General features: G+C 45.0%; 4 protein-coding genes across 13 annotated transcripts; 2 read left to right on the top strand and 2 right to left on the bottom strand.

The window, feature by feature from the left end:
• The first annotated feature begins 59 nt into the window (after positions 1–59).
• LOC6735515 (UDP-glycosyltransferase UGT5) lies at positions 60–2,431 on the top strand. 4 transcript variants are annotated; one of them, XM_016181450.2, is made up of 6 exons: positions 60–125; positions 423–599; positions 652–810; positions 878–1,339; positions 1,396–1,874; positions 1,937–2,431. In XM_016181450.2, the coding sequence occupies exons 2-6, from the start codon at positions 497–499 to the stop codon at positions 2,324–2,326; spliced, it is 1,593 nt and encodes a 530-aa protein (XP_016028855.1). In that variant the 5' UTR covers positions 60–125; positions 423–496; the 3' UTR covers positions 2,327–2,431. The 4 variants fall into 4 exon arrangements, with proteins under 4 accessions (XP_016028855.1, XP_016028856.1, XP_016028858.1 ...); XM_016181451.2 differs by having other exon boundaries at positions 63–121; XM_016181453.3 differs by having other exon boundaries at positions 80–121; positions 483–599.
• Positions 2,432–2,896: 465 nt separating this feature from the next.
• Positions 2,897–5,099, top strand: LOC6735513 (UDP-glycosyltransferase UGT5). Its single transcript, XM_016181455.2, has 4 exons — positions 2,897–3,032; positions 3,291–3,549; positions 3,608–4,273; positions 4,339–5,099. The coding sequence occupies exons 1-4, from the start codon at positions 3,030–3,032 to the stop codon at positions 5,007–5,009; spliced, it is 1,599 nt and encodes a 532-aa protein (XP_016028854.1). The 5' UTR covers positions 2,897–3,029; the 3' UTR covers positions 5,010–5,099.
• On the bottom strand, positions 5,006–17,304 carry LOC6735512 (FK506-binding protein 5). Of its 2 annotated transcripts, XM_016168642.3 has the most exons (3): positions 17,171–17,304; positions 5,491–6,726; positions 5,006–5,424 (listed from the first exon to the last, which is right to left on the bottom strand). In XM_016168642.3, the coding sequence occupies exons 1-3, from the start codon at positions 17,175–17,177 to the stop codon at positions 5,357–5,359; spliced, it is 1,311 nt and encodes a 436-aa protein (XP_016028853.1). In that variant the 5' UTR covers positions 17,178–17,304; the 3' UTR covers positions 5,006–5,356. The 2 variants fall into 2 exon arrangements, with proteins under 2 accessions (XP_016028853.1, XP_002082448.1); XM_002082412.4 differs by lacking the exon at positions 17,171–17,304 and having other exon boundaries at positions 5,491–7,182.
• On the bottom strand, positions 7,214–17,311 carry LOC6735511 (glycogenin-1). Of its 6 annotated transcripts, none has more exons than XM_016168638.3 (8): positions 17,171–17,311; positions 12,955–13,265; positions 12,591–12,880; positions 12,349–12,529; positions 12,081–12,146; positions 10,402–11,019; positions 9,238–9,439; positions 7,214–7,772 (listed from the first exon to the last, which is right to left on the bottom strand). In XM_016168638.3, exons 1-8 carry the CDS (start codon positions 17,175–17,177, stop codon positions 7,372–7,374), a joined length of 2,076 nt encoding a protein of 691 aa, XP_016028849.1. In that variant the 5' UTR covers positions 17,178–17,311; the 3' UTR covers positions 7,214–7,371. The 6 variants fall into 6 exon arrangements, with proteins under 6 accessions (XP_016028849.1, XP_016028842.1, XP_016028845.1 ...); XM_016168631.3 differs by lacking the exon at positions 17,171–17,311 and adding an exon at positions 14,307–14,325; XM_016168634.3 differs by lacking the exons at positions 10,402–11,019; positions 12,081–12,146.
• Between the last annotated feature and the right edge of the window lie 132 nt (positions 17,312–17,443).

Genomic DNA, 17,443 nt, shown 5'->3' with positions numbered 1-17,443 from the left:
TTTGCTACGTGCTTTTGACTTTTATTACTACTCGGAAATATATTGGGTTTTCTCGGATCGAGCTCGAGTTCAGTATTCATTCGGAGGTTCAATAGTTGGCTTCGCCTTCGCCATCTCATCGGTAGGCAAGTTGAAAAGCTTTTCGAGCACGCGATCATCAATTAAATTGACTCTTTATATCAGCAACTGATTACGCAATCCTATTAAAAGTAAACAATTTGTATTTCACGAATGCTTGAAATCTTTGTGGAACGGAGATTAGCTGCTGATAACCAGCAGTTTTTATTTCTAGAAATTTAGTTGATAATTTTGATGCTCTATTAAAGTCAAAAAACAAGAACTTTTTGCACCTTTAATCTATCTTTTGAAACTAAGCTACAAACTTTATCTAGAAACCTCAAACTTACAAAATCTATTAACAGGTTATTACGGACAAACAAAAGAAGTCAAGCCAGTATTAAACAAATAAATAAGAAATATAGTATAGGTGCTCAGTATGCAGTTTCCATTATTATTTGGTCTCCTTTTGGCGGGAACATTATATTCCCAGTTGGAAATAGCCGAAGGATCGAAAATCCTGGCTGTGTATGCCTTTCCGGGTAAAGTATTTAAAGCCCATAAAAAATATCTATAAAACCCACATATGTTTAGGAAAATCCCATTTTATGATGCACACTGCTTTGATAAGGGAACTTGTCGAAAGTGGACATCAGGTGACCATGGTAACAGCTTTTACTCTGGAGAAAGAGCAACTGGGCAGCAACTACACGGAGATCTTGATAGAACCGGTCTACGATTTCTGGCACGATGGTGAGTGGAGTTTGATTTAATGGTGAGTCTGCCAAATCATCATCATCGTATTTACGTTTGGAACCAGTTAAGCTGAATTTTGGAGCCCAGCACCTATTCGAGCTGACCCGCATGACCAACTATGATTTCCTCAAGATGCTGGAGATTATCGGCCTCAAGACCACCGAACATGCCCTGCGGCAGCCCAAGGTTCGGGCTCTCATTCATGCCGAGCAGAAGGAAGGGGTCTTCGATCTTCTCCTGGCCGAGCAGTTCTATCAGGAGGCCTTCTTGGCACTGGCTCATCTGTACAAAGTACCCGTGGTGACCACGAGCACTTTGGGCTATGAGAACCACATGAGTCAGATGATGGGTCTGATTACACCTTGGTCCTTTGTACCACACGGTTTTATGCCCTTCACCGATCGCATGAGTTTCCTGGAAAGAGTGAAGAACTCCTACGCATCCTTCTACGAAGACATGGACAGGCTGCTGAACTATTTTCCGAAAATGGATGCGGTGGCCAGGGAGTTCTTTGGACCCGTACTGGGTGAGTTACGGTGATGGTTTATCTGAGAACATACACCTGAGTACAGTGCTTTCCAGCCGAGGTGCCCAAGGTCAAGCACATGGAGCGGGAAATCTCAGTGATGCTACTAAACAGTCACGCACCGCTGACCACGGCACGTCCCACAGTGGACGCCATGGTGCCAGTGGGCGGTATGCACATCTATCCACCCAAGCCGCTGCCGGCTGACATGCAAGCCTTTCTGGATGGCGCCACCGAGGGGGCCATCTTCTTCAGCCTGGGCAGCAATGTCCAGAGCAAGGACATGCCCGTGAAAATGCTGCGACTGTTCCTGCAGGTATTCGGTTCGCTCAAGCAGCGGGTATTGTGGAAATTCGAGGACGAGAGCATTAGCCAATTGCCAGATAACGTGATGGTCAGGAAGTGGCTGCCACAGGCGGACATTCTGGCCCATCGGCATGTGAAGGTATTCATTACCCATGGTGGCTTGTTTGGCACTCAGGAGGGAGTGCATTACGCTGTGCCCATGCTGGGTATTCCCTTCTACTGTGATCAGGTACATATATATTTCACTAATTATACAAATAACTGCTCACATAGGAATATATTTTGTTGCAGCACCTTAATATGAACAAAGCGGTTTTGGGTGGCTATGCCATTAGTCTGCACTTCCAGTCGATTACCGAGGAAATACTGCGGCACTCCTTGGACCAACTTATCCACAATGCGACCTACAAAGAGAACGTTCAGAGGGTATCGGATATTTTCCGCGATCGTCCGCTGGAGCCGCGGAAAAGTGCCGTCTATTGGATCGAATACGTCATCCGGCATCGAGGTGCTCCACATATGAGATCTGCAGGCCTGGATCTCAACTGGTTCCAATTCTACTTGCTGGATGTTATAGCATTTGTGGCTATCATTGCTTTAGCTGGAGTCATGGTTCTGTCATTGGCCATTCGATTACTGATGGGCAGTAATAAGAAACACAGGAAAGCTAAGCAAAATTAAAGTATTTCAAGGGTTTATTTAAACCTTAAACTGGTAAACAGGGTGGACCAAATGACTTTAAAAATGTTTGAGAAATCATCAATAAAATCGTAATATATTACTACACGTTTCTGCCCTCTTATTCATTCTTACAATTATCATTATACCCTTTGATCGAAAAGTCATAAGGTATACTAGATTCATTGAATAGTATCTAACAGATAGATAAAACTGTTGCCTAGTTTGCTTTTTTATTGTCATTCTTTGAACATTTTCTTCTGCACTTCTACCTGCTGAGTAATAGGTATCTAATAGTCGTGGAACCCAAACTAGACTGTCTATCTTGCTTATGATATGGATAAAGATTACGAACTATACCTAGACAACCATCACATAGATTACCCAAAACAACGTCTATGATCTTTGAAAAGAATAATTTTCTACTATCTGCAAGCAATCTAACTATTTCATGATGATAAGGCATATTTTGTAGAACTAACGAAATGCCTCTTCTTGGTGATAAAGAGCTCTCTCTTTTTTTCGCACGAATCTCAGGCAGAAGAATACGTTTGCTATTCTCTAGGGTTCTATAAACATACACAAGCATATAGGTTACATATAAAGCCAATCTACAGAGAGACTCGAACGAAGCGATCTAGCTGAACCCATTCGCAGTCGTTTGAAAGCGGTCCACTGAGTCGGTTGCTACTATCGTGGAATCAAAATGGTTTGTTGATATTTTGTAAATAAATTGAACGCATAGCAGAAAGCTTTTGAAGCTCTCGTTTCTGTAGAAATTAAATTAAAGGTTAATAAACCGACCGAAAAGCTTTGAAATCTTAATAGGCGAAAGTTCCGAAAACTAAACTAAAGTTAACTGTTATCACCCAATACTATTTGATTTCACAGTCGAATGAAGGACTGTTTCATGCTGCATTTAAGCTTCAATTTAATTAATGATTATAAATACTTTGTATTTTTACAGTATTTGAAAAGTGCTCTGCACATTTTTCTCCTAAGTCTGGTTGCTCTACAGCAACTAGAGTTGGGTACGGGTTCCCGCATCCTGGCAGCCTTCTTTTTTCCTGGCAAGAGCCACTTCATGATGACCAATGCCATCATACGGGAGCTGGTGAAGCAAGGACATGAGGTTACTTTCATTACTCCGTTTTCCTTGGCGAAGGAAAAACTTGGACCAAACTATAAGGAAATAGTGATTCCTCAATACGATTTTTGGCCAGAAAGTAAGTTTAGCATCTAAAATTTATAAATCATTTAATTAACATAATCACTGTCTCACAGTTAAGGAGATGACCAATAAAAACACCGTTTTGGAAATGACTGATTTACCAAATTTCGCCTTCCTGCGAATGGTCAATGTGATGGGTATCCACAGCACGGATTTCGCACTGGAGCAACCGGAGATTCAGGCCGTAATCAACGAGAAGAACAAGATTGGCAAATACGATCTGCTGCTGGCGGAGCAGTTCTTCAACGAGGGTGCCCTCATCCTGGGACACTTGTACCAGATCCCCACCATAACTGTTTCCACTTTCGGTAATGCCAACTACCTCAGTCAGCTATTTGGGGTAGTGTCTCCTTGGTCATATGTACCACATGCCTATATGCCCTACACGGATCGCATGTCTTTGTGGGAACGCATCGGCAATGTGGCCATCAATGCCGCTGAGGATCTCGTCAGAGAGTTCTCCTACTACCCCGGTCAGGATGCGGTCTTAAAGAAGCACTTCTCCAAGCTCCTCGACAGAGTACCAACTATCAAAGAACTTGAACGTAATATCTCAGCCATTCTGTTGAACAGCTACATGCCACTGGCATCTTCGAGACCAATGGCTTATAATATGATCCCAGTGGGCGGTTTGCACATTCAACCACCGAAGGCGCTGCCAGAGCATCTTCAAAAATTCCTGGACGGAGCTACACATGGAGCCATTTACTTCAGCTTGGGTGAGTGTCCTTATCCCTGCGAGCTTAAATATAAGAAATAACGACTCCATCTTTTTTCCGCACAGGTTCCCAGGTGAGAAGTGCCGACTTGCCGCCTGAGAAGCTAAAGGTATTCCTGGAAGTCTTTGGCAGTCTGAAGCAACGCGTTCTCTGGAAGTTCGAGGATGAATCTCTGCCCAATCTGCCGGCTAACGTGAAGGTGCAAAGTTGGTTACCTCAGGGCGACATTCTGGCGCACCCGAATGTCAAAGTTTTCATTGCCCATGGAGGACTCTTCGGCACCCAGGAGGCGGTGTACAACAGTGTTCCCATATTGGGCATGCCCGTCTACTGCGATCAGCACCAGAACATTAACCAGGGTAAGAAGGCTGAATATGCGCTGGGACTGGATTACCGGAAAGTCACGGTGGAGGAGTTGCGCGGTCTGCTGCTGGAGCTGATTGAGAATCCAAAGTACAGGAATAACATTAAGAAGGCCTCCCGGATATTCCGCGATCGACCACTCGGGGCCATGGATACGGCCATGTACTGGATCAACTATGTGATCGAGCACCGAGGTGCTCCTCATCTGGTGGCCGCTGGTGTGCATCTACCCTGGTACCAGTTCTACCTACTGGACATTGTGGGTCTAGCTCTCGCTGTGATCCTGCTGCCCATCGTGGCTCTAATACTGATCTGCCGCAGGAGCTCCAAGCCAAAGAGCACTCCGACGAAGAAGAAGACCAAGAAGAATTAGAACCAAAACTTGAGTTTTATTTGTTGTTAACAAAAGAGGCTACAATTATGTTAGATAGTTTCTTGTAATAAATTTTGGATAATTTCGTAATACATTTCTAGGGCACTAGACAGCTGGTAATTGATAACAAAGCTAACGAGTAGCGTGCAAAGACCGCCCGCAACTAACTGAACTGGATGCTGAAATAGGTCAGGAGAATTAGCTTGGGATCTGGATCTTCGCAGGGCCTTTCTTCTCTATTTTCCGGCCATTTCATAAGCTTGTTTTGTTGTGTGTATTGTTGTGCCGTGTGTTGTGTGAGTGTCGTGTGTGTTTGAGTGTGTTTCGGTGTGAGCAAGCGGCGATCTCTACTGGCTTATGACCATGGACTTCTTTACCTTCTTCTCCTTCCTCTCATGAGTGATGGTCACTTCCTCTGCAAAAGAAAGAAAAAGGGTTTATATAACCTACTTGCGAATGAGGTGGGTTGCCTTATCCTCACCCTCAAACTTGCTGGGCAGCTGCTTGATGGTCTCGATAGTCTTGACGTTCTTCTCGCCGGGCTCGATGATCTCCTCCTCGTACTCCTCGATGATCTCCTCCTCGTCGGTGTCATCGGGATTGGACTTCTGGCTGGGCACGGGATCGTAGACAGTCTTCACGGCCTTCTTCACGATGCCCTCGGATGTCACGGTGGTGTAGTGGTACTCGGTGCCACCTTCGATCTTGATGGTCTCCACGGTGGTCACATCTCCGGGGTTTTCGGACGGGACGATCTTCTTGGTGCCCGACTCGGACTTGAGCTTCTTGGTGGTGGACACGTTCTTGTGCTTCTCGGCGTCCTTCAGGGTCTTCTTGTACTGGCGGATCTCCTCCTCGGTGAGCTCCACTTCCTCCTCCTCGTAAACAGTCTTCGAGGTGGTGATGGTCTTGCCGGAATCCAGCTGCGTGGAGTAGGTGTACTCCACACCGCCGGGCACACGCTTCGAGGCCACAGAGGTGGTATCGTTCTGGAAGAAGTCAGCGGGTGGTGGTGGGGCCGATGACTTGGGCTTCTTCTTCTGCTTCTTGTCGCTGGACGAGGTGTTCGAGGTGGAAGTGATGGCCTTGACGTTCTGCTCCTGCAGCGAGTTCTTGCGCACGGTGCGATTGTTCTCGGTGATCTCGATGTTCTGGGTCACCGACACCCTGCGCTCCGATGTCGTGGTGGAGTTGGTCTGCTGATCATAGTTCTGCACCAGGTTCTTCTGCTGCTTCTGGACGATGCGACGGGAGGATTCCGTGGAATCGGTAGAGTCCACCGACGACTTCCTGGTCACGTTCTTCTTGTTCTTGTTCAACTTGGCGGCCGTCTTCTCATCGACTTCGGTAGGAACGGAGTCGTAGAAGGTTTTGGTGCGAGAACTGCGAGTTCCATCCTCGTTGATGGTGGTGTACACCTCCTCGTAGCCGCCCTCGATGGCGCGGGTCAGCATGGTGGTGCGCTCATCGATGCGGATCTCCTTGCCCAGACGCTTCTGGACCAGCTTCTTGTTCTCCTGCTCCTTCTTCAGATCCTCCTCGCTAACGGGCTTGGGATCCCAGAAGGTTCGCACCTGGGTCTTGATGGTTCCATTGGGCTGAGGGGAGGTGGTGATCACCTCGTAGCCACCCTCGATCACCTTGTACGTGGTGGTGGCTCCCGTGGCCTTGTCGAACTCCACCTTACCGTCTTCGATGTCCGCGGAGGTCAGTAGCTCTGTGGTGTGTGGATGCATGTGTGTATAGTATATGGCATATAAGGCGATATCATCCCAAGCTCCTGAGTGTGTGTTTGCATCTAGGGTTATCCAAAGCACTTGCGGCTTACATCTAGTATTAGCTCTTCTCTTACACTATATGCTAAGTCTAAGATATTGCATGTGTTTCCTTTGTAAGGCAGCGTGGTATTTGGGTAAACCAAGGGACCCTTAGACGTTATCAAAAAAGTCTTGGCTCCAAGAAATATAACCTACTATGCATTTTAGAAAAGGTTTCTCTTTTTAACATTCACTTTCATAGATGGCATTTTAAATAGAGCTAATGCAAACTTATTTATATACTTATGAAATTCTGTGTGCTCTGATAATTGTTGCATTAATAATGTAATATATATATAAATTTAGTTAATCTCACTTTGATTACTTTAAAGACTTCGTCTAAGAGCCACTTAGCAAGCAATTTATACAGCATTTATCGTGGCATACGCTTTGTACTTCCTCGGATCTGTCTATCAATCGTCGGGTTAGACGTGGACGGGTTGGGGTTCGGTATCCAGATTGGGTTCCAGCCGCCGGTACTGCGACTTGCAGCGGCACGCCAGGTGTGGCAGGCAGCTGTAGTGCATCAGCAGCTTCAGTAATTGCTATTTGAACTTGCGGGCGGACCTCTGTTTGCCGCTCTTGGAGACGCTGCCATTTCCGCCGCCTGGCTGCATCCTGATGTGCTGCTGTGTTGGCTGCGGTTGTGGTTGTGGTCTCGGTTCCAGTTCCGGTTCCGCTTGGGGCTGCGGTCTCTCCTGTCGCTTCTGTGGATTCTGTTTCAAGGAGTCGATGGGGGAAGCTGAAGCATTCGCAGGCTGTTTGTTAGTTGCCGGGGAGGTGGGATGCGACTGGTCGAGCTGGGATCCATTCCCAGTCGCCCCATTCGCTTTCATCGCCTTTGAAGTTGGGGATTTCTCGGGCGGATGCAGCAGGATGCTGGCGGCTTCGTTTAGCAATCGAGCTGAGCTTAGTGGGTTAGCGGGGTCACTATCGTTATCATTATCTGCAAATGTGGTTAGGTGTAACGAGACAGTAGTTTTAATTCGATTCAGCTACATCGTCTGCGATGCTGTGTTGCTGGTGATGGCTGATGGCTGATGGCTAAGATGCGATGGGTGAATGGTGCTGGCTCTTATGGCTATGTGATGGTTCTAAGACCCAAGACTTAGACCCAATGCTTTCCATGGCTAAGATGGCTTAAAAGTACACAACTGAAAAGGTGACAACGTGGGAAAGAAGAACGTAACGTAACTTAATTGCTAAAATAAAAATGCAAATTCGAAAACAGAGTTTCTTAAATTGAAAATTTTTGTTTGTGTTGTTTGGGGTTTCTTTGTTGTTGTTGTTGTTGTTCTCGAATAAATATTACGACAATATTTGCAAAATGTAAATTATAACATAAATGGTATATATACGTATATAGATAGAAAAGTTATGCTGCCAAAACACTTGAAACAAACATTTAACGCTCAGCTCGAATTCGATCCGAAAAGTGGGCGAAAAGGGGGCGGGGCACTTCGCACACACACTCTAACTCACAAATACACATACACACACACAGATACATATACACAATAGCCACAACATGTGGGCTACAATTTCATTTTTGATTTTTACTTTATTTTAAATGGTTTTCGTTTATCTTTTCTAGAGTTATTGTATACACTCATTGTTTGCGTTTTATTCATAGGAAAAACATATGTACATATGTGTTGGGCGGCGGAGGGGAAAAGGGTAGGAGGGGGGCAAGGACAGGAAATGGCCTTTATGCCACAAAGAGTTTTGATGCAGATGAGCTGGAAAGTCATCGCCATAAATCGGTAAGCACACGAGTGGGTGAAAGTACAAAAATTTCAATTAAAACACAATGAAGTGTAAAACTTTGTGGCCGGGCCAAGTGTGCTCATTTTTTCTCGATTTTGTCCAAGGGCTGGGCGGGGCAAGAGGAGGGGGAGGGCGGCTTTGGGGCAACTGTGCCAAGTGTGTCGCCCACATACACATCGTATCACATCACGTATGTCGAGAGCAGCAGCAGTAGCAGCAGTGCAAAAAGTTTAATTTGAAAACTTAATTAAAATTTCTGTGCTTTCTCGCTCATTCTTTTTAACAAGATGCGTGTGTGCGTGTGTGTGTGTGTGCTGTAACAGGGGAGGCAAATAAAAATTGCATTTATGACACTCTGAAGAATTCGTTTCGACAACATTTTTTGGCCAAACCTTAAATTTCAATTAGACCGTGGGCTCCTTGACATTGGCAACAGTGCGTCTGCATCCCAAAGGGTCGGGGGGGGATGAAATACGATTGTGTGGTCTGTGTGTGTGTGTGGGGGTTTCATTTTGGGTGGAGAAGAGGGGGTGGGTGTGTACGTGTGTGTGCGTGTACAAGAAAAAATGGCAACAAAACGACGAATAACGAACGATTTGCATTTGTTTGTTCTGTTTAGTTTCGGTTTTGTATCTATGAGCTACCAGTTTCTTCCGACTCCTTCTCGGTCTTCCTCTCCAGCGTCTGCGAGATTTTCTTCCAGATGTTCTCGAACGAATCGGCGCCGGAGTAGTCGATCTGTCCAGACTCCCAGCACTGGCGGCGCATCTGGTTCTCGTAGGCCTCCTGTTCGGGAGTGCGCTGCTGACCGATGCGGAGCTGTGACAGAGCACCAGCCAGACCAGCCTGAAAGTATGTTAATTAAATTGATTAAGAGCTTGGTTGCATTATTTGGGAGCGAGGGTAGCGGGGGGAGAATATACATATGTAGTTGGGTGTATTAGTACATTTCATGCACTACGGGTTAAACATTTACTAGCACTAGTACGCAGACGAACGGTTGACAACATTGAGATGTTAGTTACGGTGCACAGGGCGTATGATTAATGTGACAACAGAGTGCTACTCGAGGCATAAATCAAGTATACGACGCGTTGAGCTCCGTCTGCTTGCGTTTGCAATGCGTGTCCCTGCAACTCTCGGGCAGATTACTATGTGAAAGTGGGCTGAATGGAGATGCAGGTGGCTATAAAATGCGCATGCAACACGAGGATGAAGTGCCTGCTTTTGCTGCGCTTGTGCTTCAAGATGATGATGATGTTGATTATGTTGTTTGGGAGCGAGGCCCCCCCATGTTCCATCTACATTAATGCTTGACCAGGTGCCAGGCCAACTAATAATAAATCAACAAATGCCCCTTATCCAGGCCACAAACACAACGCTGAACCATGAACCAAGAACCATGGACCGAGGACAGAGGACCAAGGATCATGAACAATGAACGATGACCGAAGGACAATGAAGACGACAATATGACAATTCGTATGCAAAACAGTGACTAGACGAAAACCAGGACATTACACTATCACTATCACTTGCACTAGCACTTTTACACTTGCACACCGTTATCCAATGCATTTGGTTGGGAATCGGGATTCCTACACAGAAAGAAATGCCACTTTGGTTTTAAAAATGCAGATATTTCAATGTATTAAGTCCATTTGGCACGAGGTGTGAGGAAAATCATATAATTATAATAAGATCTAACATTTGCTTCGGACTATGTTGGATTTGAAAAACGCATCCAAACGTTAGGGACTTTTTTTTCTGTGTAGTTCTCAGGCCGGGTTTGGATTGATTGCCTTTACCTCAGGCGGCGTTGTGGCTGCAACTTCATGTTCTTGTTGGTGGCTTGTCGCTTTTTCTACTGTCTGACTATGCACGGAATGATGAGGCGTGGGCGTGGGCGTTAGCGAGGGCGTGGCAGTGGGCGTGGCTGTGTCGGAGGAGTAGGAGGCGTGTTCAGGTGGCTGTGAAATGTTTAGCTCATTGCTATTCACATCTACGGATGCAAAGTCTTCGGCATTGGCAGTGGCATTGGCATTGTGGACTTGGTTTTGGACTTGGGGCGGAGGACTCGTCGGCGGAGTTGGGTGGCATGCATCGTCATGATGCCAGTCAGTGGCATTTGCATTTGCAATCGTGCTATCGTTCTCATTCGCAGCTGCATCCGCATTCCCATTGTCCTGGCTGTGATTCTGGCTGGGATTGTGGTGCTGCTGCTGGTGCTGGTGGCGCTGTTGCTCCTGCTCCTGCAGCTCCTTCTCCAGATTCTCATAGTAATCTGCCCAAGGATCGCGGAACTGGCGTACATGCAACAGGTGGTGGTGCAGCTGCTGCTGCTGGTAGAACTCATGCTGCTGCCGCTGATGCAGCTCGTCCGCCGCGAATTCACTTTGCGTGCGTATTATATTTAGGCAAAGGCACTGAGACAATGTTAGATATACAGAGTTATATGCACGAGTTATATGCGATACGGCAGTCCACGTATTATTTATGGCAAAGTATAATTTACAGAATGCGCAACACAGGAGAGCAGAGTTTGGAAAATAGAGAGTAAATGAAAAGTAAATCAATTTGCGAAAATAAAGAAACCAACGGCACGAACAAAACAAGGGAGAAAGTGAAAAGTACACACAGAAAAATTTAATTAATTTAAAAATATCAAAAATAAAGTATTTATTTCTCTCAAATTGACTGAATTTGGAATAAGATCAAATTGATTGATCAATTCTATATCAAAATTTCTTTGTGTGTATCAAGAGAGGAGATCCCCACGAATGCGTGCTGGTGTGTGTGTGTGTGTTTGTTTGTGTTATGGTATATATCTAATGATTCAGTTGAGTTTTTTTGGCATCACCCGCAACCGACCATCTTGATTTGAATCATTTCCATCTATCGATGGCGTAAACCGAAACATTTTCCTGGCTCTTTGCCAAATCGATGCAAATTAGAAAGGAAAAGAAAACAGAAAGAAAGTGAACACTAAGACGAGCACTCACACACACACACACACACACACACGAGAGACACACACAGTTGGACAAATATTACAGAAAAAATACAGAAGAAATAAATTGAGAATTGGTCTGCCTATGGGGCCAAAAAAGTGAAAGAAAATATACAAAAAAGAAAAATGGGTTACTCTGGGGCGTGGCTGCTAATCGAGGAAAAATCAACAGAAAATTGCAAACCAAAAAAAAAAAAAAAACGAAAACAAAGTATTCAAACCCAGTTGATAGAAAAGAGGCGGGAAATGAAACGATATCGAGGTCAGCTATCGGCAAGAAACAAATGGCAAATATATCGAAACTCTGAGTTTGTTTGCTTGGGTTATTTACTTGGCGCACAGAAAGATGGGTGAATCGATAGATAAATAAATAGATAAATATTTGAGTTATAATTAAGATATTTACACAGGGGTGTGCTCAAGGTATCTACAGATCTGGTGCGATATGTGCGATTCGGCAATTGAAGATCTGCTTACCTCTGAAGTGGACCCTTGGGCCAATTCTCCCGCGGGTCGATCACTAGCCACATTTCCTGGCGTTTGCTTGCGATTAGCGTGTTAGAAAACGAAGCAGGGGTTTTGTTTTTGAGTTTTGGAGCAAATACATTGGGTTAGACAGTAAAAATCTGGGGTTAGCTTCAGTCTGGCGTTCAAAAACAAGGGAAGACATAAGATCATTTTGGGGCACCAAGTAACGCTGGAAATCTCCAAGATGTGCGTTATCCATCGTATAAATAGCACTTACCATTTCGGTGGACAGCGACTGAATGACATTTTCGCAGAAGATGTTCCACCACAGCTGAATCAGATCCTGGGCATGGGCATACTCCGACGAAACGCTGGCCACCTTTGTCTCCGAATTGAACTGAATCAGCCAGGGCTTCAGCTTGCCGGCGAAATGCAAAATCTTAATCTTATCTCTGAACCTGCAAACAACCAAATGCCATTACAAACCGCTCTTCCATTCCACAGAGATAGCGAACTTACTGTTTGAAGGCGGGCAGATAACAGTACGAGGCATAGGCCGTCACATTGTACACAAATGGCAAATGCTTCTTGATGTCCGCCGTCGACCAGTCGGCGAAGAACTGGTTCAGCAGACCCTGGTCACCGCCATCGAAGCTGCCATTCTTCACGGCGAACTCTGTGATCTGGGCGAAGGTGTCCACGCTAGGTTTGAACACAAACACGCCGGAGTTGAAGCAATCCGGCCAGCTGACATCCGGAGCAGCCGACAGTTCCTCGCGCTCGAACAGCTCGTCGCAGTTTTGCAAGACCTACGGTATCAAGTTAGTTAAGTCTTTGTTAGCCTCTAGTACAAGTTGTGCCCTTGGAATATTCCATAACTTACCAGTGTGTCCGCATCCAGGAAGACGCACTTCTCGAACTGAACGAGGCGCCAGCAGTGCAGCTTTGTGAAGGTCACGCCCAGTTCGGGGCGGGAGAGGAGCGCCAGATTGGCGGCATCCTGTGAGTCGAGCACATTGACCTCCTGCACCACGTTGTAGACCTCCTTCAGTCGGTCGCGCATCGCCTGCGAGACATTGGGCGTGACCAGAACGGCCAGCTGGTGGGCGGTCTTGGCCCTTTTCAGTGAGTGGGCCAAGACCAAGGCACCCAGTGAGTACGTGTCATTTGTCGTCAGCGTCACCCAAGCGAACTCTGTTCGAAACGAGAGATGGAGATACGATTGCAAATTAAACGCTATCGATATGTAGCTGCGAGATATGAGATATACAGCTAAAGTCAGAGATACAAATTGGGTTACAACACAAAAAGATACTGTTGCACTGCACGTTTCACTGCAGCAGTTGGCCGTATTTATTAGTTTCGGATTCAGCAAAAAACGTTACGGATTATAAATAAACAAGCGATTGTTCGGGTTCCCCATTCAAAATAGAACAGATATAGATATGTTTGTATATATGTTCAAGTGGTGTGTGCAGATCTCCAACTGCGTCAGCATCGCCCACATGCAACCAAAATTCATTTGCTTTGTTAGCGCGGATAAAATTGCAAAAAAAAATAAAATATAGATCCATAAAGAATTGGCAAAATCGAGCTGAGCATATTTCAGGCGCGTCCGAACGGGCAATTAGAATTTTGCGTAGTTGGCATTTAGTTGGGCAAAAGCTGTAGATAATTATTCATGGCGCTGGCTAGGATATACGAATATATGAATGTATCTATATACACGTTTATGAGGCGATTATGAGTTTGATAGTTTTTTTTTTGTTTCGGTGCAGATTTCTCACTCGAGATGGGGAATTAGTTCTAGAGTCCGTATGGTACACAATTTACAAGTGAATTTCGAAGAAATTCTCGTTTCTATAAATTATTAAACCATGCAGACTTGCTGTTTAGATAATTAAAAATTCATTAGAGTTAAAGATAGAGAAGACGTACGAATTATTTTTTATTTCCAATTTTGATTATTGACAAGTAAATGGAATTTAGAACATTATTATTCGGGTATTAATGCTACAAATCGATAAAGATAGATAGATGGATATATATACAAGTGTGTATATATATGTTATATTCTTAATACATTTCGTTGTGCTAACTTTAGTCGGGTTAAGTGTCAGATTAGAGTTCTGTTTACATGGGCTTGGTTTTGTTGGTTGTTTGGTTTTAGAGAAGCGAACTGAAAAGGAACTGTGAAGCGTAGGATACAACAAGTAGGTGGATAACAACAACTACCTTCTCGCAGTCAGATACGGATGCGAATACGGATGTGGACACATTTGCGGATGCGGATGCGCATTCTGATGGTAACTGCTGCACAGCGAGCTAATCAGCGGCATTCAAATGCATTCGCTAGGCTGAACTTGATCCTAATCTTGATCTTGATTTGGACTGAGATCAGGACGATCTTTATCCTCCGCCGGATTCATTAATGTGTGTGTATGTGTGTGTGTGACTGGGTCTTGTATTTGCATTGGTGTGTGTGTGCGGGTGAAAGATACACAGATGCTTTCTTTTCTATTTGCGTGAGTGTGTGTGCTTGTGAAATGATTCGTTGGGCCTAAAATAAAAATGAAATCATTTACTTTCGGCCAAACTAAAATGAATCTTAATAACTTCTGACTTACCGGATGTGTGTGCGAAAAATGACAAAAAATTTCACAAAACAATAAAACTTATGTGGCAGAACGGTGAAAAGGAATTTTCGGCAATCGTCATAAATTTGTCGATTTAAACAAAATTAAATAAACAACACTCGGTCTAAATATACAAAATTTCAACAACTGTTGAAATTGTCAAAAAGAATGCGTCGCGACATTTCACTTAAACATATGCTTAGCACGTAAACTTAAAAATAGGTAAATTAGCAATTTATGTGACAGCTAATTGTGGGAAAATTCTTTAACTTTTTGACAGTGTAGGGAGAGAGAACTCTCTTCGGAGAAATGCTCTCCCTTTAACTCTCTCTTAAGCGCTCTCTTCGCTGAGCAGAGTTTGCGCTCTGTTTTCAACTACCCGCTTTTATCAATTGCGGATGGCCGTAGCACAATAAAGCCGATAAAGCGCCCTGCCAAAGCAATTGGGGAAAAAAGGTCGGGGGTTGAGCTTTTGGGTCTGGGTCAAGTGACTGAACAAATTCCCGTTCAGGCGTGATGAGGCCCAGATCAGATTAACGCCAGACACCAGCATGAATGGGGTCACCAATTAGATGAATGGGCAGCCAAGACCTTGAGGGAGCCATCCCTTGCCTCGCAGAAACCCGTTTGTCAGGGTCCCCATTAAAGCAACGCATAATTTGCAGCCGGCGCACAAGAAATGAAGTACAGTCAAGCCTGGCTAGCTCAGACAAATAACTCTATTGCTAATTCTATATAGTTAGTAGGTTATCCTGAGTGCTTAAGTAGCTTAAAATATATCCAAATATCACCATCTATATGTTAATGTCTAGCATAGAGTTCGAGTTATCCATGTTGGCCTGTACGCTGGAAGTGCATAATGGGATGTGATGAAGGGAGTGGTCTTGGGAGGAAGTCGAGTCGAGGATCGCCGGCGACACCAACGCACAAATTGGCGAGTGCAAGGCGCGGAACGAGTTCTGCGGGAAACCTCAGCAGGCGGCGTGTGTATCTTGTGGATGCCGATGCTGTATCCGAAAGAGCAGGCCACTAAAAATAGCGCCGGCGAAGTAAAATGAAATGAGATTGTATCTGCTGGTTGGTAGGCGATGCATTGGATAGCTTCGGTACAGGCGACGCAGCAATTTTAGAAAATTGAATCACCATGGATTCATGGATGTGTCTGTGGATGTGGATGGGTAACCGAAACGCGAGATGCTGGAGATCCCTGCGGGCTAGAAAATTGAAGGCAGCTGCTGTGGCCGTTCGTAGGTTGATGATTAATGCGGGCATAAATCCGTGCAGATTTAATGGCATTTCCAAGGAAAGAGAAAATGTGAGAGATCACACACTTTACTAGTGGGCGATGGCGATGCGACACAAAAGAATGTTCTCGGGCGTGGAAAACTTTTCGAAAGGCAAGTATACATAATATTATTTTCGAAAACTTGTTAGCGCCTGTCGCCAGCCATAATTCCGAACTTATAAATAGAATCACACATCCATGGGGTGTACCACATATAGATTGTGAATATTATTTTGTAGCTATGTATATATGGTTATGGCTATTGCTTCAAACAAGATCGCCGGACGTCAGCGAATGCGTGTGAAAAATGCCAAGGCGAAGTGCATCCCTTAATGGGCCGCTAATCTCAATGGGCTGCAGATGCGGAAATAATCGCATTGCTGATAAGGCGGATGGATGATAAGGCGGCTAATGGCGCTACGTGGGATTACTGGGTCACCACCCAGCATTGCGACAGGTACAAAGCGCAGAAATCGATGTAATGGAATCACAACAAAACGGAATCAACATAACTGTAAGCTCTCTCTCTCCCCATCTATCTCTCTCGCTCTCTCTTCTTGAAGGTTATGTGAGCTTCACGTTATCAGCGATTTTGTGCACAAACTTTTCATAAACAAACAAATATGCCAGACGACTGACTGGCAGCGGTTTGGTTTCCAGTGCAATGTTCGCATTTTTGAAATGTTTTCCTGCACGTTAGTGTTTCAAAATAGAGAGAAACTGAGAGCGAAGGGAGAGAGCGACGAAACAGGGGGTGGTGATGGTGATGAGGCGGGGGGCCGTGGGCAGAGCCGTACGCTAGTGAAGGTCAGTAAAGGTCGTAGCCACACCAACATCGCGCGCGCTCTATGCTCGATTTATAATTATATATATTATAGTAGTGCGATTATCGCTATGATTTCGATTCAGCTCCTGATTTTGCATTCAAATCGAATTCGGATTTTGCATAACTCCAACCTGAAGCGAGTGTTACGAAATGGAAGGAATGGCGATTTGTTGGTTGATTGATTAGCAGGAAACGCCAAAGGAGCTTTAACTTAGGGCAGGCTGTTTTCTACCGACTTTTCAGTTTCTCAGTTTCCAGCTTTAGCCATGCATACACACACACACTCTCTTTTACTTTTATTTTCTTGCTTTTCTTTTTTGCTTGCTCTGGATTTGATTGTGACCCAACTTACTGCTCATTTTGTTAGGATTTTATTTGATAGATTTTTTTGGGGGGTTAACTCGATTTTTCGGGACACTCGCGAGACTTTTCCGGCGGGCGGTGGGCGGCTGAGCTTTCACACTATATTCGAGAACGAGAGCGGCGTTTGCGATGTGCCTTCCACGAGCGATGACGAGAATCTGAAGCGGCTGTTCGACTGCCGTGGGCATAAATGCCTAAATGCCAATGCAGAGCCACCGGCAGCGCAGTCGACGTCGATGGCCACCACAAGAAAAGCCGGTGG

The sequence above is a fragment of the Drosophila simulans genome, chromosome 2R (assembly GCF_016746395.2).
Source record: "Drosophila simulans strain w501 chromosome 2R, Prin_Dsim_3.1, whole genome shotgun sequence".
NCBI lineage: Eukaryota > Metazoa > Arthropoda > Insecta > Diptera > Drosophilidae > Drosophila > Drosophila simulans.
This window is presented reverse-complemented; position numbering and strand designations above follow the sequence as displayed.

Excerpts from the sequence above, each read along its gene's own strand:
- LOC6735515 (XM_016181450.2), top strand. The coding sequence starts at position 497 with ATGCAGTTTCCATTATTATTTGGTCTCCTTTTGGCGGGAACATTATAT. Across the intron at positions 600-651 it reads GGCTGTGTATGCCTTTCCGG|GAAAATCCCATTTTATGATG; the intron begins GTAAAGTATTTA and ends ACATATGTTTAG. Across the intron at positions 1,340-1,395 it reads GTTCTTTGGACCCGTACTGG|CCGAGGTGCCCAAGGTCAAG; the intron begins GTGAGTTACGGT and ends AGTGCTTTCCAG.
- LOC6735513 (XM_016181455.2), top strand. Across the intron at positions 3,550-3,607 it reads ATACGATTTTTGGCCAGAAA|TTAAGGAGATGACCAATAAA; the intron begins GTAAGTTTAGCA and ends ACTGTCTCACAG. Across the intron at positions 4,274-4,338 it reads AGCCATTTACTTCAGCTTGG|GTTCCCAGGTGAGAAGTGCC; the intron begins GTGAGTGTCCTT and ends TTTTCCGCACAG.
- LOC6735511 (XM_016168638.3), bottom strand. Across the intron at positions 12,530-12,590 it reads TATCTGCCCGCCTTCAAACA|GTTCAGAGATAAGATTAAGA; the intron begins GTAAGTTCGCTA and ends GGTTGTTTGCAG. Across the intron at positions 9,440-10,401 it reads CAGCCACAACGCCGCCTGAG|GCTGGTCTGGCTGGTGCTCT; the intron begins GTAAAGGCAATC and ends ACATACTTTCAG.
- LOC6735512 (XM_002082412.4), bottom strand. The coding sequence starts at position 6,745 with ATGCATCCACACACCACAGAGCTACTGACCTCCGCGGACATCGAAGAC. Across the intron at positions 5,425-5,490 it reads GCTGCCCAGCAAGTTTGAGG|AGGAAGTGACCATCACTCAT; the intron begins GTGAGGATAAGG and ends TTTCTTTTGCAG.